Source organism: Numida meleagris, chromosome 3 (genome assembly GCF_002078875.1).
Source record: "Numida meleagris isolate 19003 breed g44 Domestic line chromosome 3, NumMel1.0, whole genome shotgun sequence".
In the NCBI taxonomy this organism is placed as follows: Eukaryota; Metazoa; Chordata; class Aves; order Galliformes; family Numididae; genus Numida; species Numida meleagris.
This window is the reverse complement of record NC_034411.1, coordinates 45521653-45546039: the sequence shown is the minus strand read 5'-3', so window position 1 is coordinate 45546039 and position 24387 is coordinate 45521653. Positions and strand designations below refer to the sequence as shown.

At 39.7% G+C, this 24387-nt stretch overlaps 1 protein-coding gene across 3 annotated transcripts in view; it reads right to left on the bottom strand.

The window, feature by feature from the left end:
• Window positions 1-24387, bottom strand: part of AGPAT4 (1-acylglycerol-3-phosphate O-acyltransferase 4) — a 72287-nt gene that overhangs the window by 16719 nt on the left and 31181 nt on the right. The window contains exons 1-4 of one of the 3 annotated variants that reach the window (XM_021389783.1): window positions 18248-18332; window positions 16684-16853; window positions 8425-8586; window positions 6737-6890 (exon numbers count right to left, since the gene is read on the bottom strand). In XM_021389783.1, the coding sequence (XP_021245458.1) occupies window positions 6737-6890; window positions 8425-8586; window positions 16684-16851 (484 nt within the window). In that variant the 5' untranslated portion in view covers window positions 16852-16853; window positions 18248-18332. Of the gene's footprint in view, window positions 1-6736; window positions 6891-8424; window positions 8587-16683; window positions 16854-17188; window positions 17443-18247; window positions 18333-24387 lie in introns of those variants that run through there. The other 2 variants (XM_021389784.1, XM_021389782.1) reach the window with 2 other exon arrangements.

Sequence of the window (24387 nt, the reverse complement as noted above, 5' to 3'; positions counted from 1 at the left end):
GTTTAACAGGAATTATCCCAGTAGAATGGATGAGTTTGGTCTCCATGCTTGTCTCCTTCCTCCAGCAGACATCAAACACTGAGCACAGGGAACATAATGACAGTTCATAAATCACAGGACAGTGATAGAAGGACTAGAAGCCCAGTGCTTGGAAAATTATCAGCTTTCTCAGCTTTCTCTGAATTACACACTCCTCTCTATGTCCTCCTACTGGGCAAATAAGCAGGCAGATAAACACACAAACAATGAACAATATATACGGTTTGTCTAAGAATGGGTAAAGTTCGTCTGAGATATATCCTGCAGCCAGAGGGCTTGATGCAACTGTTATTTAGGGTACAAAACAATTTCCCCTTCACATCCATTCATGGATAACAAAGGCATTTGCTACAGGGCAAAGGCAGGGACAGATTAACAGAACACGACCTGTGTGAGCTGGACTACTGCTAAGGCGACATGCAGCAATGACGAATATAATATCTAAGTTCCAAAGAACTAAACTGCAAGGAAGCTTTTAGCCTGAAGAGAACACTTTCTGCATTTCAGTAACAGCAAAAGCATTTGGCAAGCGAGGGTCTTAGTTGGACTAGGAGAGTGACAAAAAATAGTTTCTACAAAGAAAGAGTTCACTGTTTTTAACTCAGAAAAAGTGTTTCAAAATTAAGAGATTCTTTGAACACAGGAGACAATTTTTTTTTATAAACTCATGGTACCAGCATGTCTATGGCAAGGGGGTTGGGACTAGATGATTTTTAAGGTCTCTTCCCACTCAAACCATTCTATGATTCTAATGTATCCCTATATGCACTGTTTTTCTGATATGCCAGAAAACAACTGAAACTGATTGTATATCATTTTATGAAATCTAAGATCAATGGCATCAACAACAACTGAACTGACCAACATGTGCTTCATTTTTTCTGCTCTAGTTTTGCAATAATGAACACTACAGTGGACTTCTATTGTTAAAGGTGTTGACCCCTCTATGGAAGCATTATTGTTACATAAAATAGATTTAGGTTTATTTTTGAAGTTTATCTATGTGAGACAGTTATGGCTTGGCCATAACATCCAGCCCAGCAGAAATTCCCCCACAAAGCAGAATTTATAGTCTAGAACAGAATCCCATTTAGTGCTGCAAGGAAATCCTGGAAATAGAGGCCCAAACTGTGTCAATGCATAACGACTGTATCCCTCACTATTAAGTCTTTTTTGTTCTACAGCTGGGTTTTTATCCCAAGCTCATAACTATAAATTATAAGCCAAAATCTCTTTCAAGTACACTACTTTCAGTGTACAATAAAAATAGATTATTTTAAAAAGAAAAAAAAGTAATTTCCTATCTCCATTTTAAAGCTCTGAAGTGCAGAACAATTTTACTAATCCACTCTAATTGACTAACAGAATGTAGCTGAAAGAATACAAAACCTTAATCTGGATTGTACAAAGTAGACTTGTTAGTTTACAATAATCTCAAATTATTAAAGAATAACAACAAAATGAAAACAATAAAGGAAAGTATGACGCATCCAGCACTTGTCCTTTTTGCCTTTTAGAAGACACTGACATTAGAGTTTTGATACATTTTGGGTTCTTGTTCATCACATTAGAAAATGATTCTCCTGTTTTGAAAAAAACTGCAGAGTTGGTCAGGGTGATCTTTACGCGCTGGTAGGTCACACACCATTTTCCGTCACTCCACCAAAACAAAATAAAACAAAGCAAAACCAAGCCAAACCACACCAAACCGAACTCTCCTTTTCCAGTTTGCAACTTGTCTGTATTTTGATATGCAGCCCAGCTCTTTTTCGTATCACACAGATCTTTTGCTGGCAAAGCAGTGTCAAATCCAAGATAACAACAACGGATGCAGGAGTAAATAGACCCCTATTATATCTGGATATAAAGTAACTGAAGAGCTAAGCTTTTCCATTTTAAAAGTGCAGGAAAAGAAGTATTGTGGAAGTGTCAAAGAAAAAGATCACACGGGATTAAAATTTGCCAGAAAGCATTTGCCAAAGCAGCATATTAGTATAATGTATGACATACTGAAATTGTTTGGCATTAGATGTGTACTTTGTACATATTATTTTATATACATTTATATATATATACACACAATTATATACATATTTGTACATAACTAGAACTGGAAATCTCGTTACTTTCACATTCAAAAGCTTAAGAAATTTCATGTCCTAAATCAAGTAAAAAATACCTTTCACAGTATCTTCAAAACATTCCAACTGTCTTAGTCTCACACCAGTTTACACAGTTCTTTAGAAGTTTTGCTTTATGAAATAATATTTTCCTCAAAGAAATTATCTTTAAAAATCTTTTTCATTAAAAAAGAAAGATATTTCATTATTTTGAAGCCTTCTGAGAGAACAACATTCTATTTAAATTGCTATTTTCTGACATTAAATAAAAATTATAAATATTATTTTTGTTTTGTAATCTATATCTATTTTGGTTCTCTGTACAGAATTCTGATAAAGAACTATAAGGGTTGAGAAATCCTTGCATTGTGTATTTAGAGTATTTTTCTTACACTTGCTTTTTTGTTTTAACTGGCCTCTTGAATTTCATGCATTATTTTGCAGACATCGAGGACCATGCCTGAATGAATGTCCAACAAATCAACCTGCCAGCAACATAACCTCATTCTAGCAAATAATGATCTGAAGTGAAGATTCAGGATCAGAGTGGGGAAGAAGAGGTGGAATTCACCGTACTGTCAAGTATGACAGACATTTTGGCACAATCCTTTAACATATAGTAGCTGGTTATCATGCTCCAAAGTAATCTACCTGCTCAAACTTGCTAACTTGCTCAGGTAGGACCTGAGCAGGGGTCTAAACACTGAAGAATTCCAGGACTGAAGAGCAGCTCATGAAAAACAAAAAGTCAACCCAACAGCATAGTCATATTGAACTCCATGAGAACATCACTGTGGAATTTGTCCTCATGTGCTCCCTCTAGGATAGTAGTTTCCAGCACGCGCAATTGGAAGAAGTTGACAACTTGGAATTATCCACAATCCATCTTGAGGTATATTTATGAGGTAGCCTAACTAAACAAAAACAGCTGAAATGAACGGCCCAATATATAGACAGGCAACAGAAATAGCTAATAAATACATCTTTTCTAGTATTTATGACATTTATCTTTACTGTGAGTAAAGGATAGGTATTTTAGAAACAGATCTACGTTTTCATTTGCTTCCAGGTGAACAGTACAGGCAGCAAACTCTACACTACAATCTAACAACTTATTAGAACAGCACACAACCTCTAGAAATTACGTTCCTGGGGACTCCAAGTGATACTAGTGAACTGGTAGAGATGACCACCAATAAAAATATCAGAACAAATTTGAAAATATTGGAAGCAAGCTGTGTTTAAGGACACTGGAATTTGTGAAAGTCACTGAAGGGAAGAGAATTCCGTTCTTACTTATTAAGGAAAGAGAATAAATAAGCCTGTCTGTTTCATGTAGAATATTTTAATAGGGAAGTATTTCTCAAAATGACCATTAGAATAAGAATTCTGAATGTCATTCAGTGTCATTCTGAATGGCACTTGCAGCCACTACAGTAGAATCAACCTCTTGAGGTGATAGTATTCTACACAGGCACCACTGGCAAAGATACTCTTGCTATTATAAAAAGGCCCCTGTGATTTCTTAGAGATGGAAAAAAAACCCTTCATTGGAGGTTTTGACAATAAAAATGCGTTCACTCAAACAGGTGTATAAAGTTCTCTCTATTAAACTTTTAGTGGGAGTAGGGGGAATAAATTAATTAGGAGGTAAGTTTCTTTGTTACTTGTGTGAAAGACATTTTTTCCCAACTATATCTGCGTATACTGACAGATAGGGTATCTACTGGTGCAGAGACAATTTCTCATATATGCACATGAAATAAACTCCATCTGAGGCTAAGTTTTTCAAAACATGAGTTTGTTAGACTGATTTCATCTTCACCTGTTTCCAACAGATACAAAACTACTAGACTAAGTGACATCAGAAGTTGAAACAAAGTTTTAGAAAGCATCAACCTTTGATCGCTGCTTTTGTGTCTGAATTACACCTCTACAATCACAGCAACCACCACCCACTCATCCTACAGTACTTCCACCTCAGATAGCTGGAATCATACCATTTTTAGAAAGAAGAGCTAAGAAAAGAGGAAAACGAAAAGCTGACCTCAGTCACAGCCAGCTTGGAACTGGCGTTTAGCTTTCCTTCACTGCTATGACAAGCCACAGCTAACTTCCTTAGCAAGGCACTCCAGCTAGATCCACCATCCTTTCTGGAAGAGCAGAAAGTACATTAGCCTAAGTGGCAGGTCCCAAAAGAGGCTTGGGTAGCTTAGAGCCATGCCTTTTATAGACATGCAGGGATATCCTGCTCCAACTTAGTCACTGAAATGGATGTGAATCAACCTCCAAGAGTCATTCTTGTGGATCATTAGAGATGTCACTGAACTGAAGCTATGAACATTTGCATGTCGCCATTGCTTTTTCTCCAGAAGCACACAAAAGCATCATTACAGCAGTCACACTAATACTGTTTGGAACAAGTAATCTGGTTGCAATATGAGGGATACAGCCAACTGCTGTGCCACATTATGAAGTAGAGTGTAACACTGAGACTAGGGATTTACAGTGAAGAACTTAAATAGTACTACTTATTAATGTAAATATTCAAAAGAAAAAAATGTCCAAATTACTACTTTATGCATAAAGCCTCTGCATATGTTGACACCTATAGCAACACTTTTTTTCCTTATAACATTGATACTCCCTACCACTTATAACATGGTATATGCTCTGTGCCTGGAAACATTCGAGGTCAGGCTCTGAGCAACCTGATCTAGCTGTAGGTGTCCCTGTTCCTTGCAGTGGAGAGATGGCCTAGATGGCCTTTAAAATGATGGTCACATGTACCCCTTGTCTCTGTAAGAGAGAAACAAATAATAACCCAGATCTAATTACCTCTCTCTTACTCCAAAAAGTGACAGTGCAAGTAAAGCAACAAACCCACAAGAACTGCAACAATTATCAGGGATCATCAGGTTTTTCCCTCTGTTGACTGGGTTTAAGTTACAACATAGTTTCAACAGCAACTATCTATGAACTTTCAGTGCTTCTTCCCCAACCCTCACAAAGGAAACCTTGCCTCCTTGGCCTCACCCTGATAGATCTAGCAAGGATTGAGGTAGTAACATACTGTTCCCTAAATAAGTAATTTAAGGAATTTAAGTCATTGTTGTCCTGAAAGTATATCAAATATTTAGGATTCTAAGAAGGGCTATGTAGCTTATGCTATGCATATCCCAAACTTTTTATAAATGGCACTTGAGTTCCCTGAAATTATTTCCTTCTGAAATATTTTCACATAAATCAGCTGCTTGCCCACAGTCACACTGTGTTTTGTTTTGCTTCATACTGAACAGCGACAAGAAAAAAAGGTCACCGCTAAAATCACCTGTCCTTGACTCTCAGCTCAAGACTCCGGAGGTCAGAGAGTTCTGACTCAGATCTTCTTCAGTGCCTCAAGTCTTTCTCCCCTCCTCCTCAGCAAAATAGTCTTATTCAAAAGGGAAGGTTAAACTGTGCCCTTCAGGAAGTTGCACATAACTTCCATCTACTTCACATAACAGAAGAGATCCAAGCAATGCCACCCCAATCCCATTTTGGGGCTGGGAAATCACTGATGCCTGACAAGCTACAATGGTGATATCATCTACCTGACTTGAGAGAGGATATGAAGAAGAGACATGACAGACAGCAAGACAGCTGACTGCAAAGCTTTTTTTTACATCAGTTATCCCAGATATGCCAGATGAAAACACGTCTTCAAAGACAAAAGAAGCTTTGACATTAACTTCAGTCACGGTAGAACATTTTCTTCTAAACCACTAACTACTTTGTCTTCCTTATATATCAGCCTTCTAACAGTATGTAAATCCACCAATGCCCAAAATGAAATGCTGTAGCAATTTAGCACCATCTTTCCCTTCTCCATGAAGTACACAGCAGAAGACATAGCTGGATTTTATTAGTCAAACAAAATCACTTTAATGGCACTTGTGCCACATTCTTACTGACAGCACTCTGAAGTTGGTTAAATTCAAATCAGGTAACCAAAAGGAGACCGGGGGGATACCGAACAACATTAACAAGGAAATATTTACTCATGTTCTGTAATTTGTTTCTGAACTTCTCCTACAGATATCTTCAGAAAAAGTCAACTCCCCACATGTCTGCTCCACAAAGGTTACCAAAATTCTAAGGAGCATATTTACTCAGAAATTTTAAAGCATAACATTTTTTGATTAAGAGATGATATTTATATTTGCCACAAGAAAACATTTCGGATACCTTCTTAGATTCTCTGAAGTGATTTATTGGTTTCACTTGGAATAAGAATTCTTAGTAGTACAGTAAAAACTAAGAATTATTATCCCTTGGGAATACATAGAAAATCTGGAACTTGGGATTCCCCAGTACAATAACAGACCACAAAGCAAAAATAAGAAACTAACCAAGCCGCCCTTGGCTTTTACTAGTCAAACCTGATCTTAATTTTCACAGACTAGTAGAAGAAAGCTCAGAAAAGATTCCAGCACTCTTCTGATAGAACCTGCACTATGAGGAAAAGAAGAGCACGGCAAAGTGACAGCAGTTACATAAAATAACCATTTAGCATTGTTCCTTGTGACTTTCCTTACCTACATTTCTCAAACACTGCACAGTGACAGCAAATCCTTTTGTTCGTGGCAGTAGGTGATACTTGAGCTTTGGCAAGCCTTTGGCTTCAGCCACCTGCATGCTAGCCTGGTGCTTCTGTTCTGTGAATCTTGTGCCCTCACAATGAATCAGGAACTAAAAAGCAAGAAATAACCGCAGTTAGAAAGCAGCTCAGGTTTTCTACATATGCCTGACCACAGCCATCTCTAATTCCCACCGATATGGTCCAAACACACACTGCTAGCAGGGACATGAGTAGCCAGATACACTACTAGGTAATTTAATTGCCCTGGAACTATTTAAAAAAGAAAGACTCTCTCAATTGCCTCCACCCATGTAACTTGCCATCCTGTGGTATTTAACTTCAAAGTTAAATTTATTTTAACTTTAACTTTAAAACCTTTTTAAGCTTTGCTGCTCATGGTTAAATGACTTGATTTCTCTAATGGGTCACTTCTCTAAAGAGGTGTTAGAAAACAGTCAAAACATATTTTCTGTTGCAAATCTCTTACTGACGCCAAGGTGCTCTGCTACCAGATGTCTGTCTGAACCAAACACAATTCTAGGAAATGCCTCTTTAGCCCACTTGCTTTCACTATGGCACAAGAACCACAAGCAACAGCAGATACTACCTTTGATGACAAGGACGGGGCTGATAACATGCGTAGGGAAGTAGATGCAGGAAAACTGTAAGTCTCAACCCCTTATGAACTACATAGTTTAACTGCTCAGACATGAACAATTACAATTTTGCCAGTGTCAGGCAAGGGAGACCACAGGGATCTCTGGAGATGTACCACTTGCTCATCTGCTTTCTGCCAAACTTGAATCCAAACTAATGCATCAGAGAGCAGTGCGTATTGCATCAGCTATGCCTCAATAACCCACAGCAAAAATTTAGCCCGTTAGATGAAGAAACTGAAGAAATCTGTCCAAGTTTCCAGCTTCAGTTCCAGCCTAAGAATTTTTACTCACTTATAACATGCACCATGTTAAATAGTCAGATGAAACATAAAGAAACTGCTGAGAAAATCCTTCTAACACACCTAGCACGCTCTGCCTTTCTACCTACAAGGTGCTACCACTGTGCCTTTTGACATTACATCATTCCACCACAATTGAATAAATCCAACTGTGCAACAGCAACTAAATATTTCCTATAACAGGCATAGCCCTTTCTCAGAAATTCCTTCATAGCAGTGTATAAAGGATGGTGGCAATCTGAGTTTACCAATTAGCACTGAACTGCCTACGTCTGCAAAAACGCATTCAACACCTTTTAAGAGTGACAGAGCACTGACACTCCTCCTCCTGCTCCTATATTTAGAGAAATTTAATCTGCTTTAGATGAGGGGTTGGACTCGATGATCTCTAGAGATCCCTTCTAACACCTACAGTTCCATGATACTGTGAAAGTTTATTAATGATCACAGTGGGGACATTTTTCAGATAACATCTGTAGGGCTCCACAGAGGTAGAAAATAGGATAGATTATTATATCAGAAATTCAAGACAGAATTCAGCTCTCTTAAAATATTCTCCTGATACTGCCAGGAAGTTCATGAATCAAAGTTCTCATAAGCAACGTGGTTACCACCAGACATTGCCTATGCCTTCATCCTTCCAAGCACTGCAGCACCTCCTACTCCTCTCATTAGTCATTACTCACCCAAAAGTTTTCAGGGTAGTCCCGGAGATTCAGCAACTTCTGCATGACTGTTTTCCGATCTTCCTCCCACTTACGCTTGCAGAAGACTATCTCCAGGAAATACCACATCCAGCCAATGATAGGCATGTAGGAGAGCTCCTTCTTTGCCAGCACTTTGGAACTCTGAAAGATAGAGTGAAAGGAAGACAGAATCACACTAGTTACTGAGTTCTGTTTGGACGTGGCACATGTATAGCTGGATATTAATGTATTGATTCATATATGGATCAGTTCCAGTTTTAAAACCAGTACAAAAGCAAAACAAAGCGAATTTTTCCTTGAGTGACATAACAGCCAAATGTACTAAACACTCATAAAGCCTGCGCTGTACAGCAGCATATCGAGGCATACTTCTGTATCACAAATGCTTTCCCAATGGGGAATTCTTAAACAACACTAGAAACAGCAGCAGCAATACAAATACTTTGTGTTCAGATTTGTTTATGGAAGGGCAGAAATACTTATACTAGTGAACTACTCTTCAGAGCATTCTTCTGGAATAAAATAAGCACCATTCTTGTTTCACAGGCTTGACGACACTGAAGTGATTAATCCATACTCTGCATAACAAGCCTATTGCTTATCAAGGGTTCAACTCGTTTCAAATCTCAAATCTTACACTAGAACTCAGTCCTGTTATTACCTCAGAACAGCTCTCCTTTGGGCAGATCTGACTCCAATTGCTCATTTTCTACCTTCCAAGCCACCCTGCATTGGTAAGCTGTCTTACTTTCCTATTCAATGGATAAAACAGTATGTCCCTGTGTGTGTGTGTACACAAAAATTATTTCAGCACTTCTTGAGATAGCTGCATTTTCCTAGAGGATAGATGGAGCAATTACACGGTCCAGTTTCTATCCCTGATATCATTATAAGCATTACCATGCTTGTGCTCTGCAGATGAGTTCCAGGACATAGCATGTGACCAGAAGAAATTATTTACTGGTAGAAATTATGAGCAACTGCTATTTGCTTTTATTTCCCTTCTTAGTTGCTGTTGTTCATTTGGTTAGTAGGAGAAGAGACTTGACCTAATTCTTTATCTCAGTTCATTTCTCGCATCTGCTCTCTTTCCTTGAGGAAGGAAAATACCTTAAATAATTAACCTATCTAAAAGCTCATAGGATTGGAAGGCAAATGCACATAAATAGCTTCCAAGTGACTGTTACAGAGAAGAAGTGCAAAAAAAGACATGAGAATTCAATTTCTAAGAATGCAAGAATTAACGCTGTCAAATGATTTAATACTTTGTAATGAAGTTATCTCTCCCAGTCATTTGGTGACTGAGTGATGGGCCCAGACCAGGCCCCCAATGCCCGCTCTCCCACAAGGAGCAGCTGGAAGACTCAATGCATGGAGCCGAAGCAGACTTTCTTCAATTTCAGTTTTTCCTGGACATTAATCCATGCTGCACAGCAGCAGTAGCACTGAGCCCAGTCTCCTCTTCCAGCTCCCCAGACCAGTCACAGGGAAAGGCTCTCCTCCCACCACCTTCCTTAGCTCTCAAACTTTTTTTGTCACAGTATTGCTTTTTCTTTTCTCAGTTACTCTTGATAAAAGTCATCCTTTTTTTTTTTTTCCAAAATAAATCTAAACGGTTTCAGTATACACTTTTAAAAATCTCCATGGTGCATTTTTTGTTATTGGCCACATAGAACATCCACTGAAAACACACACCAGTACAGAAGCTCTTTCATACTCCTCTCCTGTACAAGACTGAGGAAGATACCTGAGCCAATGCTTTGCCCCATTAAAAGCCCAAAAGATGCCAAGCGTTCCCAGCTGAGGGAAGTAGGACAAAACCTTAGGGAACTGCTACCCACACCTCAGTCACAACCAGGTTGGCCGTTAGCCAGCAGCCCAGCTGAAATCCTAGCAGAAGCCACCAATTTGTTAGGCAAGCAGCAGCAGTCACACGCCATTCACCCCCAAAACCAAAAGAAACAAAGACAGGCCTGATGTGAGCTGCAGTGCCACAAGGCGCAGCATGACCACAACGGTAGAGCAGATGTTTGAGTTCTTCCACAGGACACACTCCTCTGCATTTTCTGTGTCACAGCATTTTTGAAATTTAGAAACGCTTTTCACATGAATGTGAATGCACATCTTAAATGCACATAAAAAGGAATTACATCTCTTAATGCTACTTTGTGCACCTCACCTACCCCAGAAGAAGAAGGAAGACTGATGACACAGAAGCATTTGGCAAAAGAATGCTATGCAGTCACTACACTGGTATGAGTGCTCTTCTGTGGGAGGGACAAATTAGGCCTGGCCCTGGGGTGCTCTGATATCTCTTACAACAATGACAGCTACAGTCTGCTCTGTTTCAGCTGTCTACGTATCCACAGCTCCCATGTAAATATGAAAGGAAGAACACGGATGTGGTTCATTTCTGCCACCAATTTTCGCTTCACCAAAGTGCTTTGGAAAATATGTGACAGTCAACCTCTAACCTTTAAAATTCAGCTCACTCAACAGAATAAACTGAGTAAATCATCACCTCTTTATGAAATGTACATTGCCTTCCTGAAGGAATTTAAACATTTCCACTGCTTGGAGCTGTGCAAGTCCAACAGACATCTTATGAAATCACTGCTGGTCAAGGACAGCTTATCTATGGTCATAGCACTTTAATGCAGGTTCATTTCTTTCGACCAAGTTAGTTCGGATAGAAATACCCACAAAATTCTCCTTGTGCACTAGCACCACATACAAAATTTAATTTTAAAAGGTCATTTTAGATATGTTCATATAGCTTTGCTGATTTATGTCTCCAGCCTCAGTTATTCAGCACCTTTTAATCACAGAGTGCAACAAACAGCACAAAATCTACTTGCAAGCTGAGGACGTCTAACAAAATTTGTTCTACAATTTCAAAAAAAAATTATTGTAGCTGCAAGCCAGTAACAGCAGGCAATTTATGTTGTAAATTATTTTCTCTATCGGCTGCCCTCACCGCTGACATACTTTTGATAATTGTTTGCTCTATTTTTGAAATACAGCACTCTTTCACATTATAGTATTAGGTCACAAAGACAGAAAGATGGATTTCTTTAGGCGGAGGGGGAGGGTCCACACATTCTCCGTGTTGGAAAGGTAACAGCAATATTTTAGTGGATGTATGCCCAAGCATATGCTAAGATGCTGTATTAAATGCAAATAATAATGTGTTTTTGTCTAACTGCATGAACATAACTGCATAACAATCATATAACTTCTATTAATATATTAAAATGTACAAACAAACCAGTGCTAAAAAGTAATCAATAGTCACACATCTATCATTCCCACACAGCAACCTAGGGAAAGACACCTATATTTACGGTCATGCTCAGTTTCTCCAATAACAAGCTTCAACATAAATAACGTTTATTTAAAATTCATTTTTTCTGGCATATGAAACAGATAACTAGGGTTAAAAATGACTACACAGGCTGAGCAATACCTGTGTTCAGTGGAAGACGAACGAGTAGATTTAGCTTTAAACTGGAGGTAATTTTTGCTGGTATAAATATCATCTCAGGAAAAGAATTACTAAAATGACTAAAAAGGTAATTTGGCACTGCTTGTTTATATCGAGCAATGAATCAGAAGAGCCCAGTGTACCCTGGCAGGGAGTATACCAGTCTGTTCTCAGTGCAAGTCCTGAATAATGTCTTACATAGAACGTGACTTTGTCTTGATTACTCCCAGGCTTTATGAAGTTTGCTTCCTTCTCCTAATTTCCAACAGCTACCAAAAGTCTTCTACAATTTGGTGCTACTAACACATGCTAGTAGCTTCACTTGCATAGTGCCTAGCTGCAAGTAGCAAGATAATCTGTGGCTTAAAATAAACTGCAGGAGAAAAAGCAAGCAGAGAATTGCTTCTTGATGTGGTTTTTGCCTTCACCGCTCTAAATGAATAGGTCTCTGGCTCTCACTCAGCACTGTCAAGCCAGTACCTCCTAGCACTTTGAATGGGTGCTCCATGAGTATCGCATTAAAGAAAGTAATTAAAAAGTAAAATAAATGGGTTTTTTTTTGTTTCTTTTTTACTCTGTTCCATCCTACTCCAAACATATACATATACACATGTCCTCCAGTGGCACAGCACAGTACACAGCACCTCCACTGGCTCTTTTTGCCAGGTTTTCTTCTGTAGACAAATAAATCTTTCATGAAATTTGAGAACCTCATGCCATCTAGGCATAAGAATCAAATAACAAGAAGACACAGTATCACAAACCTAACACCAATGTACAAGAGACTAAACTCCCCCCACCACAACTTTCTCCTCTCCTCGTCTCCCTGAAAAAGGGAAAAAACAAAAACAATCAAAACCACAGTAATAGAATATTATAAACCCAATGGGACTGTATCAATTTAGCCACAAAGACAGAAGAGAAAGCCAGTATGAAGAAGAGAGATGAAAGGATAAGAACAATGCACAGATTGAATGTCTGTTGCTGTCGTGGTTTTGTGATTTTCAGTTGTTGGTATTCCACATCATAACATCATGTAGCATATGTACTTGGTTCTCAGAAGAGAAGGACTACTACATTCCCCACGGTACTTTACTCCTCTGTTACCATTTCCGGCCAGAGGGAAAAGATAAAAACTTGCAGATCACGAGACCTTGACCCTTCTCTTTCCACCTGTCTCTCGTCCTGGCAGCACCTCGCTCCCCAGCCGTCTTACTGTTGGTAGTAGAGTAAGGCCTACCTTGACTTTTGGACATTCTCTCTCGCTCTATTGGATTTATCAGCTTAAATTGTAATTATACTGTATTATAATGTGTTGTTTTGCATTCCGATATCTTATTTAGTAAATTAGTTTGTTACTCCTCAGACTGTTGCTGCTGTTTTTGCTCTCAGGCCCATTTCCCTACCCTTTTTTTCCCTTTTTCCCATCCCATTCATCACGGAACCGGGCCGAATGCCTGTAAACCGTTGACAGTTGCAAAAAAGATCAGCAGGGACAGCTGTCACATTGTGTTTTAAAATAAATAAATAAACAGAGGGAAAGATAAAGATATATTTTTTCTGGTGCCAGGAAAGACTAGAAAGGTTTAAGGAGTTTAATTTTCTTTTAATATGAGCAAAACCACCACCACCAAAAAAAACCCCAAACCAAAAAATCATAAGAATTTATTGGCTTCATTTAACACAAATTCAAGGCATAAAATGGAGTCTGGATACACACTTGCAATATTGTTAACAGCACGGTCATTGTCTATCACAGCTGTAGGGCGCTGCTGCACGTTACAACACTACCATTCTCTCTGCCTTTTGCAGCTAAACACAATCACTCCCACTCCTTTGGCCATGATTTGTCTTCATCTTCTTTCTCTTCATCCTCCCCAGCCATCTCTCCTTTTTTTCAGAGAATTTGGTATGACACGAGAGAGAAGGGGTGCCTGAAACATGATGTACCAGGCAGATAAGTACCGGAACAGATACTGGAAGTGTCATGAGCAAAATTCCAACAGCAGGGGACACAACATCAGCTTAGTGAGATGTTGGTAGATGTCTATAAGGTCTACACAGACACTTTGCAGAGTATAAAGCTAAACTACATTAAATATAAAGCCCCATTGACTCACAATGTCCCTGAGCCACAAATTGCTAGAGGCTAGGACAACCCCTAGAAATTTCTCTGTATGCTCACCTTGCTCTTGCAACTCATTCCCAAACATCTGCTTCTTGCTTCTGTTAGAAGAAAGGGCAAGACTAGCCCCCAGCATAATGGCTCTTACATTCTTAATTGTGGTGCCACAACAAATCCTGCAGTTTTGTACCCTGCAAGCTGGTGTAAGGCAGCATGAAGTCACACCAAGATACACACCTCACCCCTAGGCTTCCATCTACTCCTGTGCTGCACCAAATCAAGTACCAGGAAAACAACACAGTAAATCCAGTTAGGAAACTATCTTAGGATGAAAATTGGGGTGGAGAGGTGCTGGCTTTTGGTGTCTGTTTGGCTTGAACCTAGTTTATGATGAACCATGACTGGTTACCTCTACAGGGAAATGTACTGCTTTCCTGTGCCAAGACATCTATGCAAATAAAAGCATATGGGAATAATTTCCTCCTGGAACATTTTCTGGGAAGTAAAACCACAGTACATTAATCAAGACTGAAATAGCTTAAAAAATAATTACAAAAAGATATATCAGTTCCTAAAAGAATTCTAAGATTAGCAAAGATACAAATTGAAATAATAACTCAGCATTTAAAGACAGGAAGAACTATTTTCAGTTCACGCAGCACAGTAATTGTGCAATAGTTTATGTGGTGGCTTTCCTACGTGTAGGCAGCAATATGCAAAATTAAAAAATAATCCTGATTATCTTGGGAAAACTATTAAAAAACATCATTAAAACCAATGAAATTCAATCCAACCAGACAGCACCAACGTAAAACAAAAGACCTTTGACCTTGTAGGCCCTTACTAGTTTGTATAGAAACAATCCTTTAATTTTCTACAATGGCGCTTTCTGAAGAAGGTCCTGACCCTCTACAATAGCTTTATCTACAGAACTGCAATCATTAGGGTAGACTGTTTAATTTTGTAAGCCTAAAGCACCACTGTGTAACTAGCACACAGAAGGGAGAATGCTTTTGGCATACACGTGTCTGCTGTGAACAGGTTTCCCTGCATCCACTGTTGTCTTTGATGATACTCTCCAGCTCTGGGCTTGAGTGCCAGGCATGACAGTAAAATAGCTCCACGGTAACCTGAAGTCAACAGCCACATCAGTAATAAACAGGACCTTTAAATCTGTGTGTGTTCTGTGGTGATTTTTTTTTTGTTTGTTTGTTTTAAAGCAGACCTTGTGTCTATAATTTGAAAGGGGTTAAAATGGTGCCTAAACATACAGAAAAAGCAAACTGCTCAAAGGAAAGGCTCAGAGTAGAAAAAGTCAGATTCATACAAACCAAGTTCAGGACTTTTGAGAGCAGCCAGTAGCAAAGTTAGAAGAAGATGCTATAGAAGACTGCCAAAACGAGACATTAGTCTGCTTTCTTAAAAGAGTAAAACAGTTTTCTAAATCAACTGTAGGTAGAAATTATCACCACCATCACAGAATTAAGTTAAACTGGCTTAGGAGAGGTGCTAGAATCACCTCCATGACCTGACAGGGAAAAGAAGAAAAACTGAAACAAAGGCACACATACTCCTAGCCTTACATAATAGTATATTCAATTGTTGAAAACTAATTTATCCACTCTTTATTATTTACCACTTGACTACTGCTTTCACTTCACATGGCTGCTCTTCCATTCTAGAGCCAAAGTGAGCACATGATTCAAGCTCTAGCTGTGTGTTTGGTGGATTTGCAAGATGACTCTAAAGGCAAACAAAGTCTACAGTTTACTGGGAAAGAATCACAGAGCAGCTCACCTTTCTGCAGCACAATCAACCAAAAAGGCACCTAGCAAGCACACAGAAAGAAACAATTGTAAAACCTCCACAGGTTAAAAATCTTAATCAGTTTTAACTGCAATACTTACAAAAATTTCTACGAACATCCAAGAAATCCTGGTCTCCACGTACTTCCACTGCACTGATTTAAGATCATCTCACTGAATGAAATTTGAGCAGATATATCACCTTACTGTCCCAGTTTGGGCTGGGATAAAATTAGTTTTCTTCATTGTAGCTGGTACGGCACTGTGCTTTTGATTTAGGATATTTCAATTCTTGCAGAGCAGTGCTTACACTGTGTCAAGGACTTTCCAGCTCCTCATGCTGCCCTTACATGGAAGAAGCTTAGGTATGCAAAAGAAGCTCGGAGTGAACAATCAGGACAGCTGACCAAAACTTATCAGAGGGTGCTGTGCTCAGCACTGTAAGCTGGATGAAATAAAAAGGAGAGAGGGAGCATGTAGTGATTCAGGGGAATGGTGGTTGTCTTCCCAAGAAACCATTACATGTAGTAAGCCCTGCTTTCATGGAAGTAGCTGAGCATCCACCTGCTGATAGGAAGTTGTGAGCCCCTTCTTTTGCTTTACCTAGTAATCTGTGTTCATCTCCACCCATGAGTTCTTACAATTTTATTTTTCTGATTCTCACCCCATCCCACTGCGAGGGGTCTGAGTGAGCGGCTGTGTAGCATTGTGCTGCCTGCTGGGGTTAAACCACAACAATTACAAACAAACCAAAGATTTTACTTGTGTGATTTTCAGCCCATCCAAGAAGAGGAAGCTTATTTAAAATGCTAATCAAAACTTACCCCCAGGACTCCAAATCTTTCACAGAAATTCCAGCCACAGAGAAAGTCTATTTCAAAGTTGTGATTAAGGATTACGATGGCATTCTCCTTCCCGTACTTGTGGTAACTCTCTGGATCAGTGTAGAGGGTACAATTGGTGCCTGACCACCATTCCAGTAACATTACCATCTCTAAAATAAAGAGCAAATAATAAATGAAGGTAACAAATTATATGCAAAGTCACAAATTAGTAATGTATTGAAAAACATCATTTGTCTCAAAAAACACATGGCAAAAAAAGGACGCAGAAAGCAGCAGGAGAGACAAAGGAAATAAGGAGGTAGCATGGCAAGAGAAGGAATTTTCCACAGTGATACTGAGAAAAGGAGTGTCAATTACTTGAAAATTACAAATTTAATATTAAACTGTATTATCAAAAAACATGTAAAAATAGCATTTATGGTTTATAGTAGTACAACAAAATTACATGAAAATCAAAACAAGCTTGCAGGAGGAATAAACAGACCTGCACATGGGTCCCTGTACTCCTAGGAGTTCTGCACACAAAACTTCTGTGAAGCACTGACAGCAAACAGGACCTCAATCCATGTCAGGATCATTTGGCTCCAGGCTAGATAGGCTCAAACTGCAGTGCTTTCAGAAAGTCTTACTTGTAGTGTAGGTGACAGTACAGCCAGTGACTGCGTTTTGCACTCAGTCTGACTGCTCGTGCTGGTAGCCCAATGACAGTCCCAAGCAAAGAGCTAGAGCTGGCAAACCCACAGCACTCTCCCCTTCAAGGCACACTCAGAGAAGTCGCTGGTCCTCAAACTCACTCAGAAAAACTCAACCGTTCCAAAGGGGACTGTTATCTGAGGTATCCCACACACATAGCAGACTTCAGCATCTACCCAACAGAAGAGCTGCCGCCTGGGAAAGTTCCATCCAAGGCAACGTGCCCATTCCAGATAACTGTGAGAAAACACCGATGCCAGCTTTGGCTACACTGTGTCAGGACAAAATCCTCTGTCCTGAAAGCCTCTGTACTGTTCAAGGTGACCAGAACTAGGGCCTTGATTCAAATGTCACCACAGTAAACTGAAAGGCTGCATTTTAATTTGACAGCTGGAATCAACAGCATGGACACGTATCCATGAATCATACCTGTAAGCACCTAGTTCAGTCAGATTTCCTGGTTGTAAGATTTTGTTTTGTCATTGTCTTATTTTATTCAGCTGATGGTGCTACTATTTTGTTTTCCTCCTCCACTTCAATACTTTTCAAGTTTCCTTAAAATGCCCAGAGCTGGCATGAAACTGACATTAACAAACTCTAACAAAAGAAGAAGCCCTGACACATCAGGGCCTTCCTAAAGTCACCCAGAGTTGGGCCTAAAAACACGTGCAGGTTAATGCTTATATTGAAGCCAGCTCACTTTGCCCCCCAGTCTCCTTTGCCATACAAATGTCTGTCCCAACATAAAGCCTGTGACAGGCTGGGCTGCCCAGAGCTAGCCAACATGACCCAGAACACCAGCCTCCAGTGGGCACTGAGGCACAGGGTCAATCATCTCACTTCCACATACCTTACAAAAGTCAGTTAACTTCGTCCATGTAAGTCTAACACGAGCACCTCTCCAGACTGCTTCACCCTTGTGCTTTATGTATTCTGTGTAACACAATTTTGATTTGGCCTAAAGTGACATCAGTGTCCAAATGTCACCATTGTTAAGTCACATTCAAGTGACAGTTTGAAAATGACCCTTCAGCATTTTGAAAGTTCTGTCCCAAGCTCCAGAAACAAGCATCAAGGAACAGGCCAGAGAAATGTTCAAAAGTTGAATGTTGAGAGGATCAACTTAAAACTGTTTTTCTGTTTTACTATATTTCCTTAATTCTATTCAAATCTTCTCTACAGACATGCTTCTGCCAGCTGGGGCTGTCCAGCAGAAGAACTTCTCACATGAACCTTCTCCTAATTCTGTACTACACTGTCAATGTCCTAAAACTAAATGAAGACTGAACTATATATCAGATGGCAAAACTCTTGATTTTCTGTTGAGAATTACACTGCTACCCACTAGGGTGTTTGACAAACAAACAAACAGCAACAAAAAAAAACAAAAAGAAGTGGTATCTAAAATCATGAATTAAATGGCACACGGGTGAAAAAGAAGCAACTGTAAATCAATTAAAAGAAACCATAAACAGAAGAACTTCTAAAAACAGTATAATTATAGACCAGAAAGCAGCTTGGGCATCTGGAATCAGGTCTGCTGCACGTATACCTTATGCATCATCCTTTTAACTTGTCAGAAGTAGCAGTTATATGTTCCACTACAACAGATGCACTCTGCATTTGGCAGGAGTGAATCAATCATTCATAGCAAAGCCAATAGCTCAGACAGGATACAGAACTGCCATCCCCAGGGCAAAGATAAGAGTTTGGCTGGCGAAGTGTACAGAGCCAAGAGGAGTTATTAATACGAAACACATCTGCACATCCTTTTGCTGATAAAATAGTTAAGCAAAGGGAGCGGGAAGAGCCTGTAACAAAGAAATCAGTGTTAAGCGCCTCAAAACTGCTCTGGATTAGCACTCAGATTTATTCCTAAAACTTTAAGAAACAGATACTTGGAGAGATAGGAGAGTGAAAGCTGTTTAAAACAAAACTGTACTTAAAAGCTGGAGAGTGGTTCCTCAGCAGCCTCCTAGTGACTATCACACAGGTTTTACCTTTCTATTTGCTTATCCTATTATCAAGTACAGGTGAGAATTCAGCCTCATATTTGTTTTGCTTGTAATTACAAGCCTGACCAGCAGACTTGTGAATTTAACCTTTAATTAAGAAAGTTTTTCTGGTCTGGGGCAAGAAGCTTGGAGAGCTTTATCTTGATGAAGAGGGAAATAAAAAAGCAGTGGCTGTCCTTTAGGAACCCATGGCCGAGGAAGATCTAAAGGGACCACAGGATAAATGTGCTCTCAAGGTGGAAAAGGAGGTGATAAGTGACGTTTGCTTCCTGCCAAAGCTATCACAATACTTCTCCATTGAAGCAAAGGTCTAACATGAGGGGCTACTCTTTGCTCAGAGAGAAGCACCTTTTCCTCACGGCATATGTCCCTGCTGGAAGGATGAGATATCTGAGATGCTTTCCTGGCTTCAGGTAAATCCCAGCGCATCACACATCCTCTTTCACCTCAGAGAAGATCAAAAGCAGGCCAGACTGCTTATGGCCCCTGTTTATTTCTGATCAGAGCAGGCGTAGGGGAACTGTTAGGCCACGACTTGAACTGGTGATTGAGCACCTGGTGAGGGGTGTGGCTGGCCTAGGGAGCACAGGCAAATTGTTGGCACCTGTGCTCTCCATGTGACCAGAAGGGGTGGAACCACCCTGGGCTCATATAAGGGCCAGCCACGAAAGGAGAGCATCTCTTAGAGCTAGTGTGCCTCATAGCCAAAGGACCCCTTCACCAGTTGCCCTAAACTCCCCCAAACACAGGGAAACTGAATAATTTTTAAAATATTTGCAAACATTTACAGAATCTGCAATCACATTCTAGGGTGGAACACTGAGAAGGAATTTAGCGACAGCTTCTTGTTTGTCTGTTGCTTAGCTAGAAACCTTAGCCATAAGAGAACAAATGACTGCCAGACAGGATTTTCTCTTCTCTCACCTTTACTGCCATTAAGCCTATTGCCTAAAACAAAAAAGTAGAGATGATGACTATGAGGCCCTCTTGAAGAAAAAGCCAGCTTTACCTGAGGGGGGAAAAAAGATACATCTTCAAAGTCATCCCCTTTCAAGTGCTTTTTTCATATTTTAATTTTCCCCCAACAATTTGAACAAAATGAATAATGTACCAGGCATCTCACTACACAGGTACGCCACATGCATAGAGCTCTTCACGTTTTCAGCTTCAAGTACAACTCAAAGAAGCACAGACAAAAATATGTCTGTACGTACTTTTGATTCTGCAGGCTTCACGTGACCAGGATTTGTGTCTGAATTAGGTACTGCAGAAGTATGTCCCTGCTTCTCACCTCACATGCCCATTTGTCACTGGTGTGTTGCTGAAAGCAGAAACTGAACCCTTTCGTAGTAACATCTTACAGCCTCTCAGTTCTTAACACGTATTTTTCTTAAATCTTTCTATTCTTTCTTTTCCCTCCTCCCAACATCCCTTCTCTTTATGGCTCTCAGCAATGACTAGTAATGCCATTTTGCAGTACTCTTGCATCATGCCATCAGCTTACACCCAGAATCTCCCACAGAAATGTATTACCCAGAAACTCCTTGTGGTAGTTCAGCAGCACAAGGTCACTCACACATGCTCTCTTGCCAACTCCAAAGAGCAAACAACCAGTGAAAGCCTTCTTTTCTTTGTACACCAGCCAGACTATATAACTAAACATCAGTTTACATAGGAAAAAAGTTAAAAACAAAATACAATCCTTCCTCCCAACCAGGGCTGGTCCAAAATTTCTAGCGTAAGGCTTTTCCCTACCCCTTTTTCAAGAGGTTTTGGAGTTTGAATTTCCCAGCTGGGCTGGTCAGTTCACATTCACTCACATCATGGGAGTTCCCAGCTTACAGACTCACTCCTCCACTGACGCTTCCACACAATTCATGCATAGGAGAGGAGAAAAAAAAATACGAAATCTCTCATGTCTGCTTGGAAAGGAGCATTCCTGCAGTAAGTTACAACCAGATTCAGGAGCGGCTGATCATAGGGAGAAAGCGTGCTTTCAAATGCCTAATACTGATTCTTTGTCTACCTGAGAATGTCTATTTTTCTACCCTGAAAGAAAAAAAAAAAACCTTCATCCTGCTACATATAATGGCATCTACCCTTTGTGAGGTTAGACTGCTTCCTGCCCCTTCAGTGCCACAATCTGATCTGCCTCAGTGCCTGTACTTCAAGAACAAACAACTGACAAGAGAACATCTCTGATGCTAACTAGTTAAGTGAAAAACATTTAAGGGAAACACACAAAGAATTTACTGAGACTTGTTATTTTCCATCTCACAGTTTTGAGAGAATGAGTCATTAAAACAGCTAACACTAATCTTCTAACCTTGCCTGACTTTCGTCAGTAAATTTCTTCAGCTGGACCAGAGGTTTGAAACCCTGGATGATGCATACTATCTCAACTGCAAAGCTACTTAGGAGGTTTTAAAAAAACTTCAGGTATTGGCAACTCCACAGCTCCTGACACACACTGTTCCAGTGCTTCACTACACCATCTACCCTCACTAGTCATTTATTTTGGTTGTCTATTCATTCCCTGCAGCAAGTAATTATAAGGAAAAACCTGAAGACCAGCATTCTGTTCTAAGCTTGCACTGATTAGGTACAGGAAAGAACAGGAGCTCAGAGCTGGGACATTACTGAATGTCCAGGAGACGATGTATTATAAAAAGCTTACACATATTTTCTGTCTGGCACTGCCTTCACAATTCTGCTCCAAGCAGATTCTCATTCTCTACTCTGCAGGTGAGTAAGGGAGCAACAGTGAGGTACAATGGAGAAATCTAGTCAACTCCAAGACAGAGGTTTGGTTTTCAACCAGTACAAAAATGTTTAAGAAGAGTGTTTTAAACAGAAGAGGAAACCAAAACCCACACTTCTCTTGCCTTAGCCCCTAGCCCACCCTTAATTACCCTAATCTGGTCATTTAAACATTTTTACCTTTGGACTTATTTTTGTTCCCCTTTCAAGTTGTTTTTAGCAAACGAGTGGAGAGTGATGGCAGAGGATCATGCACACAAATTTAAAACAATAACAAAAATAAAGAAACCCTCTCCCTATTGGCTGCAGGTCTGCTCTTGGAGATTTTTGTCCCAGTCCCTGTGGGAGATCCTGTCAGCAACTCCCTTGAATAACACTTCAAGGACTTGCATGGCTGTGCTTTTAGGGCCAGAAATCACCAACAGAGGAATCCAGAAATGATTATTTAATTCCCCACCCAGCACAATAAATTACTGGATGTGCTTTCAAGGCAAAAGATAAATGCAGTCCACCCCTTTCATATACTCAAGCTGAGAGACTCATTTATTTCAGCATTTGCTTGCAGGAAGTTCCTTTAATGTAGTTTTTCTTCACTGATCTTATAATCCAGCAAAGACCATGTGCTTTTTTTTTTTTTTTGCCACAAGTAACTGAGGTCAATATAGAATGTGATGATCAAAGGAGTTAGTACCAACCAACACTGGAAAACAACATGCAGCTTGGCAAGTTTCCATGACACCAACATCTGCTTTGTACAGACATGAAACCAGGCAGTCACATCTCTTGTGGATGTGGTTTCTTATTGTCCAAAACACCACCGGTTTTCTAATATTGCACATAGGAACACCACCACAGAACTGCTTAGCAAATAAGAAACGGTAGCAAGCCACTCACTGCAAGTCTCTGTGCAAAAGGAACACCAGTCTTATTTCAGCATTTTCTTTTAAGCAACTTCCTGTTTGTTTAAACACATTGAAAATAATTTTTTCTTTTTCCTAGGTTTTACTACCTTTAAGCCAGCGTATCTTAAATTTAAGGGACACGTTCCCACTTAGCTGCTTTCAGTACATATTTTCACTGTTAAGACTTGTACAACACGATCATCACATTTAAAACAACGACGCCATTGCTCAGCTCTCCATTGGAATTAGTTATCACCAGGAGGGAGGTGACAGCCCAAAACAAAACCAAAAGACTACCAAATCCAGCTTGCAAGTAGCCCCAAGTAGTTCACTGGGAAAAAGTCTAGTCTTGTAGAAGATAGTTCATTGAGAAAAAGAAACAACATAAATCTGTCCTGAGCACACATGCTATTTTTTTTTTAAACTTTGTAACTTACTGATAATAATGTCAAAGGTGATGAGAGATACAAAAATGAACATGACATGCGAGTTGAAAGCCCAACTCCAAATGTTGATCTTGGCCACAGACCTGCTGCTGCTCACTGGAATCTGGAAAGGAGTCAAAAGAACTCCTTGCTGTCTTTATACCAGTCTTCTGTTCAGAACAGACTCCACATCAGACTTCTAAATACATTGGAGAGAAATGCATAGAAGCTTAACTCAGAATTAAAGCTGATGAGTTGTAAAGAGGAACACTGATTCCTCTCAAACAAAGCCTAGTCTATGATTTGCCAAAAACATTCAAAAGATTGCTGGAAATTATGATTATGAAATTACAGTTTTTGTCACCTCCATGATTCCTGTGTACCACCAACTAATGTCACTGTTCCACTGATGATTCCCCTTCTTCCTCTGTCTTCCTTCCCAGATCCACAAGCACCAACCCTCCTTCTCCCCTATCTCAGGCTAATGGGTGAATAGCAAAATTAAATTCAAACAGAGGACAGCTGACTGAAGGTTAACCTGAAGGTTCCAACTCTCTTTTAAGCTTTAAGAAGGATTTCTGCGTGCAAATTCTTTCCAAAGACTCAGGCAAGACAACTGGTTCTAACAAGAAAAATTACTTTTGACTGCAAAGTTGCATCATTTACATTATCCATTTTGCTTAACCCCAGTTGTGTTCAGTCAATCAGACCACATCATGCCAAACAGAAAAAATATGAGATACACTACAGCCTACCGTTATCCATGCAAAGACAAGATAAGATGTCAAAGCATCTCAGTCCCTCAGATTATTCCCTCGGGATCTCTGTAGCACAAGCTAACTATTCCCATGTAATTTAACACATCTGATTGTGTTAAATTCCCCAGGA